Source organism: Salvelinus fontinalis, chromosome 1 (genome assembly GCF_029448725.1).
Source record: "Salvelinus fontinalis isolate EN_2023a chromosome 1, ASM2944872v1, whole genome shotgun sequence".
Taxonomy (NCBI): domain Eukaryota; kingdom Metazoa; phylum Chordata; class Actinopteri; order Salmoniformes; family Salmonidae; genus Salvelinus; species Salvelinus fontinalis.
The window spans coordinates 100,653,810-100,670,945 of record NC_074665.1 but is presented as its reverse complement, the minus strand read 5'-3'; the positions used below and the strand labels follow the sequence as shown (position 1 = coordinate 100,670,945).

At 48.4% G+C, this 17,136-nt stretch overlaps 1 protein-coding gene across 2 annotated transcripts in view; it reads right to left on the bottom strand.

Annotated features, from left to right (window-relative positions):
• Positions 1-809: 809 nt before the first annotated feature.
• The window catches only part of LOC129865359 (C-terminal-binding protein 2-like), a 25,342-nt gene continuing 9,015 nt past the window's right edge, over positions 810-17,136 (bottom strand). Inside the window, exons 4-8 of one of the 2 annotated variants that reach the window (XM_055938106.1) lie at positions 13,517-13,647; positions 11,051-11,178; positions 6,889-7,006; positions 3,054-3,128; positions 1,325-1,414 (exon numbers count right to left, since the gene is read on the bottom strand). In XM_055938106.1, the coding sequence (XP_055794081.1) occupies positions 3,071-3,128; positions 6,889-7,006; positions 11,051-11,178; positions 13,517-13,647 (435 nt within the window). In that variant the 3' untranslated portion in view covers positions 1,325-1,414; positions 3,054-3,070. Of the gene's footprint in view, positions 1,415-3,053; positions 3,129-6,888; positions 7,007-11,050; positions 11,179-13,516; positions 13,648-17,136 lie in introns of both variants that reach the window. The other variant, XM_055938097.1, reaches the window with a different exon arrangement.

Below are 17,136 nucleotides of genomic sequence, written 5' to 3'. Positions count from 1 at the left end.
TCTAATTTAGATCAAAATGAATTAAGATCAAAATGAAAATATTATATTTTATGGCGTAACACAGAATAGACGTAGAGGAGACCTGACAATGCACGTTGCATAAGAAGGGCAGGAGAAGGCAGAGGGGTGGGGGGGTCAAGGGGTCAAAGGATTGAGGGGTTGGGGGGTCAAATAATGGGGGTTGGGGGGGGGGTTGATGTCAAAGGTTTCTCTCATGTCCTCCCATTGGTCAGGATGTCTTCCCATGATGCTCTGAGGTGAGTCTCCTGTCTGCTTGCCACTATACGACGGCGATAGATAGCTAACACTGGACCCATGGTCCCACACAACGGACCAAATGGGCATGTTCCCAAAATAAAATGAGTAGTGTAGTAGTTGGTACTGAACCTAAAGAGACCGTACGGACCAACGAGACGGTCAAAACTAAAACGTTAAGTACAAATCCGTGCAGGAACGGCTTCTTCATTCACAGTTCGGTAGGTTTATTCCCAGGGCTGACGGTATATAGCGTTGTGTTCTGTGTCTCATTGGTCCCACTTCAGTCGGGCGCTTCTGTTTGTGTGTTTGTTTACGTGAGTTGGTTGTGAGTGTAGCTTGAGTTTGAGGAGCATGATGCTCTTCCTGTTGTTGTCCTCTACTGGTTGAGTTTGAGGAGCATGATGCTCTTCCTGTTGTTGTTGTCCTCTACTGGTTGAGTTTGAGGAGCATGATGCTCTTCCTGTTGTTGTCCTCTACTGGTTGAGTTTGAGGAGCATGATGCTCTTCCTGTTGTTGTTGTCCTCTACTGGTTGAGTTTGAGGAGGTGTAAAGCATGATGCTCTTCCTGTTGTTGTCCTCTACTGGTTGAGTTTGAGGAGGTGTTGAGGAGCATGATGCTCTTCCTGTTGTTGTTGTCCTCTACTGGTTGAGTTTGAGGAGGTGTTGAGGAGCATGATGCTCTTCCTGTTGTTGTTGTCCTCTACTGGTTGAGTTTGAGGAGGTGTTGAGGAGCATGATGCTCTTCCTGTTGTTGTCCTCTACTGGTTGAGTTTGAGGAGGTGTAAAGCATGATGCTCTTCCTTTGTATTTATTATGGATCCCCATTAGCTGCTGCCTGTGGCACTGTTGTTGTTGTCCTCTCTGCTGGTTGAGTTTGAGGAGGTGTTGAGGAGCATAATGCTCTTCCTGTTGTTGTTGTCCTCTCTGCTGTTTGGCTGGCTGGCTGCTAGGCTGGCGGTCAGGGTGCTATTGCTCGGTGAGGTGCTCTCTGGTCTCTCCGTGACAGTGTTTGGAGGCTGGCTGGTTGGGCGAAGGGGCCTGGGACGGGTGCGTACCAGAGGGCAAGGTATGGGCGATTGGTACCCCCCCTGGCACCATCCCCTCTAACCCACCCGGGATCACCCCTGGAGCCATGCCCATCATGCCTGGCGGGTACCTAGGGAGAGGGAGGTTAGAGGTCAGGGTCAAAGGTCATCTGTAGACAGGCAGGCAATAGCAAAGCAGCCCAGAGCTGAAGATTCCTATGTGTTGTGTGATGAGGACAGGCATCAGAGTAGTAGAAGACCTTTCTCTCTCTCTGTCTCTCTCTCTGTCTCTGTGTCTCTGTCTCTCTCTGTCTCTCTCTCTCTATATCTCTGTCTCTCTCTCCTCTCTCTCTCTCTATATCTCTCTCTCTCTCCTCTCTCTCTCTCTTTCCTCTCTCTCTCTCTCTCTTTCATCTCTCTCTCTCTTTCCTCTCTCTCCTCTCTCTCTCTCTTTCCTCTCGCTCTCTTTCTCTCTCGCTCTCTCTCTCTCTCTCATATCACACTGAAACAAATATGTTCAGTGCTAACACACACATATCTACCACTGTCAGTCTGCAGATTAACAAGCAAGAAGCAGACTGTCCATGTGAATGACGGAAAGTCATGTAGGTGACGTCATGCCCCCTGAACCACACACCTCCTCCTACTAGTGTCAACATCTAGATCTGCTTAGTGGTTGGTCTGTCTAATGGTAGAGGGGGTCTGTCCGTCTAATGGAAGAGGGGGTCGGTCTGTCTAATGGAAGAGGGGGTCGGTCTGTCTAATGGTAGAGGGGGTCGGTCTGTCTAATGGTAGAGGGGGTCGGTTTGTCTAATGGAGGAGGGGGTCGGTCTGTCTAATGGAGGAGGGGTCGGTATGTCTAATGGTAGAGGGGGTCGGTCCGTCTAATGGTAGAGGGGGTCGGTCCGTCTAATGGTAGAGGGGGTCGGTCTGTCTAATGGAAGAGGGGGTCGGTCTGTCTAATGGTAGAGGGGGTCGGTCTGTCTAATGGTAGAGGGGGTCGGTTTGTCTAATGGAGGAGGGGGTCGGTTTGTCTAATGGAGGAGGGGGTCGGTCTGTCTAATGGAGGAGGGGTCGGTATGTCTAATGGTAGAGGGGGTCGGTCTGTCTAATGGAAGAGGGGGTCGGTCTGTCTAATGAAGGAGGGGGTCGGTCTGTCTAATGGAAGAGGGGGTCGGTCCGTCTAATGGAAGAGGGGGTCGGTCCGTCTAATGGAAGAGGGGGTCGGTCCGTCTAATGGAAGAGGGGGTCGGTCCGTCTAATGGAAGAGGGGGTCGGTCCGTCTAATGGAAGAGGGGGTCGGTCCGTCTAATGGAAGAGGGGGTCCATCTAATGGTAGAGGGGGTCGGTCTGTCTAATGGAAGAGGGGGTCCATCTAATGGTAGAGGGGGTCGGTCCGTCTAATGGAAGAGGGTGTTGGGAAACACTATCTTTGCTAGCGTATAAATCTACGCAACAAGTGTGGACTTGTTGTCACCTTATGCTCCACAGGGAGCAAAGATGAGTAATGGTTGATTAGAGGAAGGAAGTACATCTACTCAGAAGTTGGTTTATTTCTAAGCTAAAGGGATGTTTTAAGAGAACACATCAGAGGGCGATAGCAACATTACAGTCCACAGCAAATAGGTGAGAAACAGGGAGGTTCTAGTCATAGAAATACAATCTGTAGAATGAATGGGGAGAACAGTTCTATAGATTATATTTCTATGGTCGTAGTATATCCAGGCCTGGCAGAACGAGGAGGGGCACGCATCATCACACAGTATTTACCTGAGTGCTAAAAGGTATTACATTTTGTCTTGAGGAACACCGGTTGTTAGGGCGTGCAGAGTTTGGTTGGCTTGGCTGTGTGAGAGAAGCACATGGAGGTGGACAGACTGAGATCAGATCAACATCCAGGGAGGTCACATGGTGAAGGGGTAAGAGGTAACGCTCTATCAGGGCTCTCCAACCCTGTTACCCTGTTACTAGAGCTGTCCTGTTACTAGACCCTGTTACTAGACCCTGTTACTAGACCCTGTTACTAGACCCTGCTACTAGACCCTGTTACTAGACCCTGTTACTAGACCCTGTTACTAGACCCTGTTACTAGACCCTGTTACTAGACCCTGTTACTAGAGCTGTCCTGCTACTAGACCCTGTTACTAGACCCTGTTACTAGACCCTGTTACTAGACCCTGTTACTAGACCATGTTACTAGACCCTGTTACTAGACCCTGTTACTAGACCCTGTTACTAGAGCTGTCCTGCTACTAGACCCTGTTACTAGACCCTGTTACTAGACCCTGTTACTAGACCCTGTTACCCTGTTACTAGACCCTGTTACCCTGTTACTAGACCCTGTTACTAGACCCTGTTACTAGACCCTGTTACTAGACCCTGTTACTAGACCCTGTTACTAGACCCTGTTACTCTGTTACTAGACCCTGTTACCCTGTTACTAGACCCTGTTACTAGACCCTGTTACCCTGTTACTAGACCCTGTTACTAGACCCTGTTACTCTGTTACTAGACCCTGTTACTAGACCCTGTTACCCTGTTACTAGACCCTGTTACTAGACCCTGTTACTAGACCCTGTTACCCTGTTACTAGACCCTGTTACTAGACCCTGTTACTAGACCCTGTTACTAGACCCTGTTACTAGACCCTGTTACTAGACCCTGTTACTAGACCCTGTTACTCTGTTACTAGACCCTGTTACTAGACCCTGTTACTCTGTTACTAGACCCTGTTACTAGACCCTGTTACCCTGTTACTAGACCCTGTTACTAGACCCTGTTACTAGACCCTGTTACCCTGTTACTAGACCCTGTTACTAGACCCTGTTACTAGACCCTGTTACCCTGTTACTAGACCCTGTTACTAGACCCTGTTACTAGACCCTGTTACTAGACCCTGTTACTAGACCCAGTTACTAGACCCTGTTACTAGACCCTGTTACTACAGCTGTCCTGTTACTAGACCCTGTTACTAGACCCTGTTACTAGACCCTGTTACTAGACCCTGTTACTAGACCCTGTTACTAGACCCTGTTACTAGAGCTGTCCTGTTACTAGAGCTGTCCTGTTACTAGACCCTGTTACTAGACCCTGTTACTAGACCCTGTTACTAGACCCTGTTACTAGACCCTGTTACTAGACCCTGTTACTACAGCTGTCCTGTTACTAGACCCTGTTACTAGACCCTGTTACTAGACCCTGTTACTAGACCCTGTTACTAGAGCTGTCCTGTTACTAGACCCTGTTACTAGACCCTGTTACTAGACCCTGTTACTAGACCCTGTTACTAGATCCTGTTACTAGACCCTGCTACTAGAGCTGTCCTGTTACTAGACCCTGTTACTAGACCCTGTTACTAGAGCTGTCCTGTTACTAGACCCTGTTACTAGACCCTGTTACTAGACCCTGCTACTAGACCCTGTTACTAGACCCTGTTACTAGACCCTGTTACTAGACCCTGTTACTAGACCCTGTTACTAGACCCTGTTACTAGAGCTGTCCTGTTACTAGACCCTGTTACTAGACCCTGTTACTAGAGCTGTCCTGTTACTAGACCCTGCTACTAGACCCTGTTACTAGACCCTGTTACTAGACCCTGTTACTAGAGCTGTCTTGTTACTAGACCCTGTTACTAGACCCTGTTACTAGACCCTGTTACTAGACCCTGTTACTAGACCCTGTTACTAGAGCTGTCCTGTTACTAGACCCTGTTAATAGACCCTGTTACTAGACCCTGTTACTAGACCCTGTTACTAGACCCTGTTACTAGAGCTGTCCTGTTACTAGACCCTGTTACTAGACCCTGTTACTAGAGCTGTCCTGTTACTAGACCCTGTTACTAGACCCTGTTACTAGAGCTGTCCTGTTACTAGACCCTGTTACTAGACCCTGTTACTAGACCCTGTTACTAGAGCTGTCCTGTTACTAGACCCTGTTACTAGACCCTGTTACTAGAGCTGTCCTGTTACTAGACCCTGTTACTAGACCCTGTTACTAGACCCTGTTACTAGACCCTGTTACTAGACCCTGTTACTACAGCTGTCCTGTTACTAGACCCTGTTACTAGACCCTGTTACTAGACCCTGTTACTAGACCCTGTTACTAGACCCTGTTACTAGAGCTGTCCTGTTACTAGACCCTGTTACTAGACCCTGTTACTAGACCCTGTTACTAGACCCTGTTACTAGACCCTGTTACTAGACCCTGTTACTAGAGCTGTCCTGTTACTAGACCCTGTTACTAGACCCTGTTACTAGACCCTGTTACTAGAGCTGTCCTGTTACTAGACCCTGTTACTAGACCCTGTTACTAGACCCTGTTACTAGACCCTGTTACTAGACCCTGTTACTAGAGCTGTCCTGTTACTAGACCCTGTTACTAGACCCTGTTACTAGACCCTGTTACTAGAGCTGTCCTGTTACTAGACCCTGTTACTAGACCCTGTTACTAGACCCTGTTACTAGACCCTGTTACTAGAGCTGTCCTGTTACTAGAGCCTGTTACTAGACCCTGTTACTAGACCCTGTTACTAGACCCTGTTACTAGACCCTGTTACTAGACCCTGTTACTACAGCTGTCCTGTTACTAGACCCTGCTACTAGACCCTGTTACTAGACCCTGTTACTAGACCCTGTTACTAGACCCTGTTACTAGACCCTGTTACTAGACCCTGTTACTAGAGCTGTCCTGTTACTAGACCCTGTTACTAGACCCTGTTACTAGACCCTGTTACTAGACCCTGTTACTAGACCCTGTTACTAGACCCTGTTACTAGAGCTGTCCTGCTACTAGACCCTGTTACTAGACCCTATTACTAGACCCTGTTACTAGAGCTGTTACTAGAGCTGTCCTGCTACTAGACCCTGTTACTAGAGCTGTCCTGTTACTAGACCCTGTTACTAGACCCTGTTACTACAGCTGTCCTGTTACTAGACCCTGTTATTAGACCCTGTTACTAGACCCTGTTACTAGACCCTGTTACTAGACCCTGTTACTAGACCCTGTTACTAGACCCTGTTACTAGAGCTGTCCTGTTACTAGACCCTGCTACTAGACCCTGTTACTAGACCCTGTTACTAGACCCTGTTACTAGACCCTGTTACTAGACCCTGTTACTAGACCCTGTTACTAGACCCTGTTACTAGACCCTGTTACTAGACCCTGTTACTAGACCCTGTTACTAGACCCTGTTACTAGACCCTGTTACTAGACCCTGTTACTAGAGCTGTCCTGTTACTAGACCCTGTTACTAGACCCTGTTACTAGACCCTGTTACTAGACCCTGTTACTAGAGCTGTCCTGTTAAAACAACAGGGTTGGAGTTCAAACCTAGAGGAAGGTATCTCTCCAGGAACAGGGTTGGAGTTAAAACCTAGAGGAGGGTATCTCTCCAGGAACAGGGTTGGAGTTAAAACCTACAGGAGGGTATCTCTCCAGGAACAGGGTTGCAGTTAAAACACAGACAGACAGACAGACAGACAGACAGACAGACAGACAGGTTAAAACAGACAGACAGACAGACAGACAGGCAGGCAGGCAGGCAGACAGACAGACAGACAGACAGACAGACAGATGTCACACTTGTAGCTGTGCTTCCTCAGCCTACCTGTAGGCGGTGCCATTGAGCTCTGGGTGGACACCTTGCTGGTCCATTACTGCCCACGGTCCTGTGGTCACAAAGAACTCCTTATTCACACAGTTTCTTAGGCTGTCAGGGATGCGGCCTGCGATGGAGAGAGAGAGAAAGTGGGGAGATGGAGGGAGGAGAGGGAGATGGATTAAGAAACATGGAGAGAGAGAGAGGTAAAGACACAGAGAGAGACAGATGGCTAGGTCTAATACAGAGCACCAACCTGAATCATCATCAGAGTGATTAAAAGGGGATAAAGAAGGAATGGAGAGATGTTAGCTATGGGATGGAGAGATGCTAGCTATGGGATGGAGAGATGGATGGAGAGATGTTAGCTATGGGATGGAGAGATGTTAGCTATGGGATAGACAGATGTTAGCTATGGGATGGAGAGATGTTAGCTATGGGATGGAGAGATGTTAGCTATGGGATGGAGAGATGTTAGCTATGGGATGGAGAGATGTTAGCTATGGGATGGAGAGATGTTAGCTATGGGATAGACAGATGTTAGCTATGGGATGGAGAGATGGATGGAGAGATGTTAGCTATGTGATGAGAGATGTTAGCTATGGGATGGAGAGATGCTAGCTATGGGATGGAGAGATGTTAGCTATGGGATGAAGAGATGTTAGCTATGGGATGGAGAGATGCTAGCTATGGGATGAAGAGATGTTAGCTATGGGATGGAGAGATGTTAGCTATGGGATGGAGAGATGTTAGCTATGGGATGGAGAGATGTTAGCTATGGGATAGACAGATGTTAGCTATGGGATGGAGAGATGCTAGCTATGGGATGAAGAGATGTTAGCTATGGGATGGAGAGATGTTAGCTATGGGATGGAGAGATGTTAGCTATGGGATGGAGAGATGTTAGCTATGGGATAGACAGATGTTAGCTATGGGATGGAGAGATGTTAGCTATGGGATGGACAGATGTTAGCTATGGGATGGAGAGATGCTAGCTATGGGATGGAGAGATGTTAGCTATGGGATGAAGAGATGTTAGCTATGGGATGGAGAGATGCTAGCTATGGGATGAAGAGATGTTAGCTATGGGATGGAGAGATGTTAGCTATGGGATGGAGAGATGTTAGCTATGGGATGGAGAGATGTTAGCTATGGGATGGAGAGATGTTAGCTATGGGATGGAGAGATGTTAGCTATGGGATGGAGAGATGTTAGCTATGGGATAGACAGATGTTAGCTATGGGATGGAGAGATGTTAGCTATGGGATGGAGAGATGTTAGCTATGGGATGGACAGATGTTAGCTATGGGATGGACAGATGTTAGCTATGGGATGAACAGATGTTAGCTATGGGATGGACAGATGTTAGCTATGGGATGGAGAGATGCTAGCTATGGGATGGAGAGATGGGTGGACAGATGTTAGCTATGGGATGGAGAGATGTTAGCTATGGGATGGAGAGATGTTAGCTATGGGATGGAGAGATGTTAGCTATGGGATGGAGAGATGTTAGCTATGGGATGGAGAGATGGATGGAGAGATGTTAGCTATGGGATGGAGAGATGGATGGAGAGATGTTAACTATGGGATGGACAGATGTTAGCTATGGGATGGAGAGATGGATGGAGAGATGCTAGCTATGGGATGGAGAGATGGATGGAGAGATGTTAACTATGGGATGGACAGATGTTAGCTATGGGATGGAGAGATGCTGGCTATGTGATGGAGAGATGTTAGCTATGGGATGGAGAGATGCTGGCTATGTGATGGAGAGATGTTAGCTATGGGATGGAGAGATGTTAGCTATGGGATGGACAGATGGTGGCTATGTGATGGAGAGATGTTAGCTATGGGATGGAGAGATGCTAGCTATGGGATGGAGAGATGCTAGCTATGGGATGGAGAGATGTTAGCTATGGGATGGAGAGATGTTAGCTATGGGATGGAGAGATGTTAGCTATGTGATGGAGAGATGTTAGCTATGGGATGGAGAGATGCTGGCTATGTGATGGAGAGATGTTAGCTATGGGATGGAGAGATGCTAGCTATGGGATGGAGAGATGCTAGCTATGGGATGGAGAGATGGATGGAGAGATGTTAACTATGGGATGGACAGATGTTAGCTATGGGATGGAGAGATGGTGGCTATGTGATGGAGAGATGTTAGCTATGGGATGGAGAGATGTTAGCTATGTGATGGAGAGATGTTAGCTATGGGATGGAGAGATGTTAGCTATGGGATGGAGAGATGTTAGCTATGGGATGGAGAGATGTTAGCTATGGGATGGAGAGATGTTAGCTATGGGATGGAGAGATGTTAGCTATGGGATGGAGAGATGTTAGCTATGGGATGGAGAGATGTTAGCTATGGGATGGAGAGATGGATGGAGAGATGTTAGCTATGGGATGGAGAGATGTTAGCTATGGGATGGAGAGATGTTAGCTATGGGATGGAGAGATGTTAGCTATGGGATGGAAAGATGTTAGCTATGGGATGGAGAGATGTTAGCTATGGGATGGAGAGATGTTAGCTATGGGATAGACAGATGTTAGCTATGGGATGGACAGATGTTAGCTATGGGATGGAGAGATGTTAGCTATGGGATGGACAGATGCTGGCTATGGGATGGAGAGATGTTAGCTATGGGATGGACAGATGTTAGCTATGGGATGGAGAGATGTTAGCTATGGGATGGAGAGATGTTAGCTATGGGATGGACAGATGTTAGCTATGGGATGGAGAGATGTTAGCTATGGGATGGACAGATGTTAGCTATGGGATGGAGAGATGTTAGCTATGGGATGGACAGATGTTAGCTATGGAATGGAGAGATGTTAGCTATGGGATGGACAGATTTTCACTATGGGATGGAGAGATGTTAGCTATGGAATGGAGAGATGTTAGCTATGGGATGGAGAGATGTTAGCTATGGGATGGAGACAGGGTCCCTGACTAGTGAGGTGATGGGGAACAGGGTCCCTGACTAGTGAGGTGCTGGGGAGCAGGGTTCCTGACTAGTGAGGTGCTGGGGTACAGGGTTCCTGACTAGTGAGGTGATGGGGTACAGGGTTCCTGACTAGTGAGGTGCTGGGTAACAGGGTCCCTGACTAGTGAGGTGCTGGGGAACATGGTTCCTGACTAGTGAGGTGCTGGGGTACAGGGTTCCTGACTAGTGAGGTGCTGGGGTACAGGGTCCCTGACTAGTGAGGTGCTGGGGTACAGGGTCCCTGACTAGTGAGGTGCTGGGGATCAGGGTTCCTGACTAGTGAGGTGCTGGGGTACAGGGTCCCTGACTAGTGAGGTGCTGGGAAACAGGGTTCCTGACTAGTGAGGTGCTGGGGTACAGGGTCCCTGACTAGTGAGGTGCTGGTCCCTGACTAGTGAGGTGCTGGGGAACAGGGTTCCTGACTAGTGAGGTGCTGGGGGACAGGGTCCCTGACTAGTGAGGTGCTGGGTACAGGGTCCCTGACTAGTGAGGTGCTGGGGAACAGGGTCCCTGACTAGTGAGGTGCTGAGGTACAGGGTCCCTGACTAGTGAGGTGCTGAGGTACAGGGTCCCTGACTAGTGAGGTGCTGGGGTACAGGGTCCCTGACTAGTGAGGTGCTGGTTCCTGACTAGTGAGGTGCTGGGGTACAGGGTTCCTGACTAGTGAGGTGCTTGGGATCAGGGTCGCTGACTAGTGAGGTGCTGGGGATCAGGGTTCCTGACTAGTGAGGTGCTGGGGATCAGGGTTCCTGACTAGTGAGGTGCTGGGTAACAGGGTCCCTGACTAGTGAGGTGCTGGGGTACAGGGTCCCTGACTAGTGAGGTGCTGGGGAACAGGGTTCCTGACTAGTGAGGTGCTGGGGTACAGGGTTCCTGACTAGTGAGGTGCTGGGGAACAGGGTTCCTGACTAGTGAGGTGCTGGGGTACAGGGTTCCTGACTAGTGAGGTGCTGGGGAACAGGGTTCCTGACTAGTGAGGTGCTGGGGAACAGGGTTCCTGACTAGTGAGGTGCTTGATAACAGGGTTCCTGACTAGTGAGGTGCTGGGATACAGGGTCCCTGACTAGTGAGGTGCTGGAGAACAGGGTCCCTGACTAGTGAGGTGCTTGGTAACAGGGTCCCTGACTAGTGAGGTGCTGGGGAACAGGGTCCCTGACTAGTGAGGTGCTGGGAAACAGGCGTACCGCTGATGGCTCTTCGTATCTCGGTGGCAGCTGCCTCTCTCATCTCCAGAGAAGCCTGTTCACTGTACCAGGCTGTGTGTGGTGTACAGATCAGGTTGGGAGCATCCTTCAGAGGGCCTGTAGCAAAACTAGTGAGAGGGAGGGTTGGGGATGGGGGAGGAGGGGGGGGGGGGGGGGGGGGGGGGTAGAGAGAACAAGTATCAGACCCCTCAGTCAAATCAGGCAGTGGCCTCTTCATCTAATCTCCTTTCCTCATCTCCTCATCTCCTCACTTCATCTCCTCTCTTCATCTCCTCTCCGTCCCTGGTAACACATGCTGAGACTTCCTCTCCTTCTTCTTCCCTCAGTCCTCCCAACTCACCCTCCATGCCCTGGTCCTAGGTTATGTGTCAAGGTGTCACTGATATGAGCCACTGTAGTGTGGAATTACAGGTCCTCTGTTGACGTCTTGTTGATGTGTGTCCACAGTAGAACCCGAACTCCCTGACACCAGAACTCCCTGACACCATAACTAACCCTCAACACCATAACTCCCTGACACCATACCTCCCTGACACCATAACTCCCTGACACCATAACTAACCCTCAACATCAGAACTAACCCTCAACACCATAACTAACCCTCAACACCAGAACTAACCCTCAACACCATAACTAACCCTCAACACCATAACTAACCCTCAACACCAATACTCCCTGACACCATAACTAACCCTCATACCACCCTGCATACCACTACTGGCTTGCTTCTGAAGCTAAGCAGGGTTGGTCCTGGTCAGTCCCTGGATGGGAGACCAGATGCTGCTGGAAGTGGTGTTGGAGGGCCAGTAGGAGGCACTCTTTCCTCTGGTCTAAAAAATATCCCAATGCCCCAGGGCAGTGATTGGGGACACTGCCCTGTGTAGGGTGCCATCTTTCGGATGGGACGTTAAACGGGTGTCCTGACTCTCTGAGGTCATTAAAGATCCCATGGCACTTATCGTAAGAGTAGGGGTGTTAACCCCGGTGTCCTGGCTAAATTCCCAATCTGGCCCTCAAACCATCATGGTCACCTAATAATCCCCAGTTTACAATTGGCTCATTCATCCCCCTCCTCTCCCCTGTAACTATTCCCCAGGTCGTTGCTGCAAATGAGAACGTGTTCTCAGTCAACTTACCTGGTAAAATAACGGAAAAAAAATAAAAATAAAACACCAGAACTAACCCTCAACACCATAACTAACCCTCAACACTATAACTCCCTGACACCATAACTAACCCTCAACACCAATACTCCCTGACACCATAACTAACCCTCAACACCATAACTAACCCTCAACACCATAACTAACCCTCAACACCATAACTAACCCTCAACACCCTAACTAACCCTCAACACCATAACTAACCCTCAACACCATAACTAACCCTCAACACCATAACTAACCCTCAACACCATACCTAACCCTCAACACCATACCTAACCCTCAACACCATAACTCCCTGACACCATAACTAACCCTCAACACCATAACTAACCCTCAACACCATAACTAACCCTCAACACCAGAACTAACCCTAAACACCATAACTCCCTGACACCATAACTAACCCTCAACACCATGCCTAACCCTCAACACCATAACTAACCCTCAACACCATAACTAACCCTCAACACCATAACTAACCCTCAACACCATAACTCCCTCAACACCATAACTAACCCTCAACACCATAACTAACCCTCAACACCATAACTAACCCTCAACACCAGAACTTCCTGACACCATAACTCCCTGACACCATAACTAACTCTCAACACCATAACTAACCCTCAACACCAGAACTTCCTGACACCATAACTCTCAACACCATAACTAACCCTCAACACCATAACTAACCCTCAACACCATAACTAACCCTCAACACCAATACTCCCTGACACCATAACTCCCTGACACCATAACTCCCTGACACCATAACTAACTCTCAACACCATAACTAACCCTCAACACCATAACTAACCCTCAACACCATAACTAACCCTCAACACCATAACTAACCCTCAACACCAGAACTCCCTGACACCAGAACTCCCTGAGCTGGTAGGAGGTGTTACTGTCAGGTAAACTATACTGAGGTGTTACTGTCAGGTAAACTATACTGAGCTGGTAGAGGTGTTACTGTCAGGTAAACTATACTGATGTGTTACTGTTAGGTAAACTATACTGAGGTGTTACTGTCAGGTAAACTATACTGAGCTGGTAGGAGGTGTTACTGTCAGGTAAACTATACTGAGCTGGTAGGAGGTGTTACTGTCAGGTAAACTATACTGAGCTGGTAGAGGTGTTACTGTCAGGTAAACTGAGTGTGTGTGTGTGTGTGTGTGTGTGTGTGTGTGTGTGTGTGTGTGTGTGTGTGTGTGTGTGTGTGTGTGTGTGTGTGTGTGTGTGTGTGTGCTCGTACACGCATGCACGTGTGTCTCACCTGAACGGTTCTATCTCGTGCACGTCCAGGGCAGCGCCACGTATCCTCCCCTCCTTCAGGGCCTGAGCCAGGGCCTTCTCATCCACCAGCCCTCCCCGCGCTGCATTCACCAGGAACGCTCCCTGACGCATCTACAAGGGTTGGGGGAGAGACGAAAGAGAAGACATGACAAGCTGAGCACCTGGGAAACACAGGTACACACAAATATGTCTTTCTCATCCCCATAGAGACACATCTACGGATAACTGTCAAAAGTGCTTTAAGAATTGTGTGTGTGTTATTCCCTATTACCAAATGAAACCCTAGTCCCAAATGGAACCCTAGTCCCAAATGGAACCCTATTCCCAAATGGAACCCTAGTCCCAAATGAAACCCTATTCTCAAATGGAACCCTAGTCCCAAATGGAACCCTATTCCCAAATGAAACCCTAGTCCCAAATGGAACCCTATTCCCAAATGGAACCCTATTCCCAAATGGAACCCTAGTCCCAAATGAAACCCTATGCCCAAATGAAACCCTATTCTCAAATGGAACCCTATTCCCAAATGGAACCCTAGTCCCAAATGGAACCCTATTCCCAAATGGAACCCTAGTCCCAAATGGAACCCTAGTCCCAAATGGAACCCTAGTCCCAAATGAAACCCTATTCTCAAATGGAACCCTAATTCCAAATGGAACCCTAATTCCAAATGAAACCCTATTCCCAAATGGAACCCTATTCCCAAATGGAACCCTATTCCCAAATGAAACCCTAGTCCCAAATGGAACCCTATTCCCAAATGGAACCCTATTTCCAAATGGAACCCTATTCCCAAATGGAACCCTAGTCCCAAATGGAACCCTAGTCGCAAATGGAACCCTATTCCCTTTATAGTGCACTACTTTCAGGACAAGATGACAGTTGATAACGGTACAAGACACAAAAAAACAAACAACAGCTCCAGAAAAATCCAATTAATATTCTTGGAAGAAACTGTAATCCCTTAAATCTTGACAAAATATGAAATCCAGGACATGAAAAGCCCTCGCACTGCCAGTCATCCTTTTAATGTGGCTGTGTTCCACTCTGAGAGACACACACACACACACACACACACACACACACACACACACACACACACACACACACACACACACACATACACACACACACACTAGAAAGAAAGCTTTACTTAGAAGCTCAGGGCTGTAGCCTGTCGATGTCTGGTGAGGGGTGGAGAGAAAAGAAGACAACATGTGACTGGTTTTGATAAGATAAGAGGAAGCAGCCTTGAGAGAACAACGAAGAAGAGACACGGGAGAGGAGTTAAGAACTAAGACATAGAGCCTTCTCTATTCTGTTGTTCTCCTTCAGACAGCTCTTCAATGCTCTCTCTCTCTCTGTCTCTCAGATGTGAAGTCAACCAGAGAGAATAGAAACAGACAGAAAAGAAGAGGACACTGAGATAATGAAGGTATGTGTAATGCTCCTCTCCTCCACCAGGTGGCAGACTAGACAGACCAGATGGGGTATTGTTGTATTGACAGCAGCTCTAGAGCAGTGAAGCCAACCTGAGAGTCAGAGGTAACTGAGATAACAGGTGTAATTCTCCTCTCCTCCACCAGGTGGCAGACCAGATGGGGTATTGTTGTATTGACAGCAGCTCTGAGCAGTGAAGCCAACCTGAGAGTCAGAGGTAACTGAGATAAGAGGTGTAATTCTCCTCTCCTCCACCAGGTGGCAGACGAGACAGACCAGATGGGGTATTGTTGTATTGACAGCAGCTCTGAGCAGTGAAGCCAACCTGAGAGTCAGAGGTAACTGAGATAACAGGTGTAATTCTCTTCTCCTCCACCAGGTGGCAGACAAGACAGCGTCTGGTGTTATTGTGTAATATTAACACAGCAAAACCATTTTCCCTCTCTGTGCTCTCAGCCAGTGGTGCAAAGTACTTAAGTAAAAATAGTTTAAAGTACTACTTAAGTCATTTTTGGGGGGATCTGTACTTTACTATTTATATTTTTGACAACTTTTACTTCACGACATTTGAGGATAATACAGTTCCACCGACCAGCTAACAGGGACTGCACCCCTCCCCCCCTCTCCTTCAACGTAGCCGACGTGAGTAAACATTTAAACACGTTAACCCTCGCAAGGCTGCCGGCGCAGACGGCGTTCGTGCCGCGTCCTCAGAGCATGCGCAGAGCAGCAGGCTGGAGTGTTTACAGACATATTCAATCACATGCTTCAAGATGGCCACCATTGTTCCTGTAGCCAAGAAGGCAAAGATAATTGAACTAAATGACTACCGCCCCGTAGCACTCACTTCTGTCATCATGAAGTGCTTTGAGAGACTAGTCAAGGATCATATCACCTCCACCTTACCGGCCCCCCTAGACCCACTTCAGTTTGTATATCGCCCCAACAGGTCCACAGACGATGCAATCGCCATCACACTGCACACTGCCCTATCCCATCTGAACAAGAGGAATACCTATGTAAGAATGTTGTTAATTGGCTACATCTCAGCATTTAACACAATAGTACCCTACAAGCTCATCATCAAGCTGGAGGCCCTGGGTCTCAACCCCGCCTTGTGCAACTGGATCCTGGACTTTCTGACGGGCCGCCCCCAGGTGGTGAAGGTAGGAAACAACATCTCCACTTCGCTGATCCTCAACACTGGGGCCCCACAAGGGTGCGTTCTCAGCCTTCTCCTGTACTCCCTGTTCACCCATGACTGCGTGGCCATAAACGCCTCCAACTCAATCATCAAGTTTGCAGACGCCACAACAGTAGTGGGCTTGATTACCAACAATGACAAGACGGCCTACAGGGAGGAGGTGAGGGCCCTCGGAGTGTGGTGTCAGGAAAATAACCTCTCACTCAACGTCAACAAAACAAAGGAGATGATCGTGGACTTCACGAAACAGCAGAGGTAGCAGCCCCCTATCCACATCGACGGGACCATAGTGGAGAAGGTGGAACGTTTTAAGTTCCTTGGCGTCCACATCACCGACAAACTGAAATGGTCCAACCACACAGACAGCGTTGTGAAGAAGGCGCAACAGCGCCTCTTCAACCTCAGGAGGCTGAAGAAATTTGGCTTGTCACCCAAAACCTTCAAAAACGTTTACAGATGCACAATCGAGAGCATCCTGTCGGGCTGTATCACCGCCTGGTACGGCAACTGCTCCGCCCACAACCGCAGGGCTCTCCAGAGGGTGGTGCGGTCTGCACAACGCATCACCGGGGGCAAACTACCTGCCCTCCAGGACACCTACACCACCCGATGTCACAGGAAGGCCAAAAAGATCATCAAGGACAACAACCACCCGAGCCACTGCCTGTTCACCCCACTATCATCCAGAAGGCGAGGTCAGTACAGGTGCATCAAAGCAGGGACCGAGAGACTGAAAAACAGCTTCTATCTCAAGGCCATCAGACTGATAAACAGCCATCACTAACTCAGAGAGGCTGCCCCCAACATACAGACCCAATCACTGGCCACTTTAATAAATGGTTCACCAGTCACTTTATAAAATGCCACTTTAATAATGTTTACATATCTTACATTATTCATATATCATATGTACACTACCGTTCAAACGTTTGGGGTCACTTATAAATGTCCTTGTT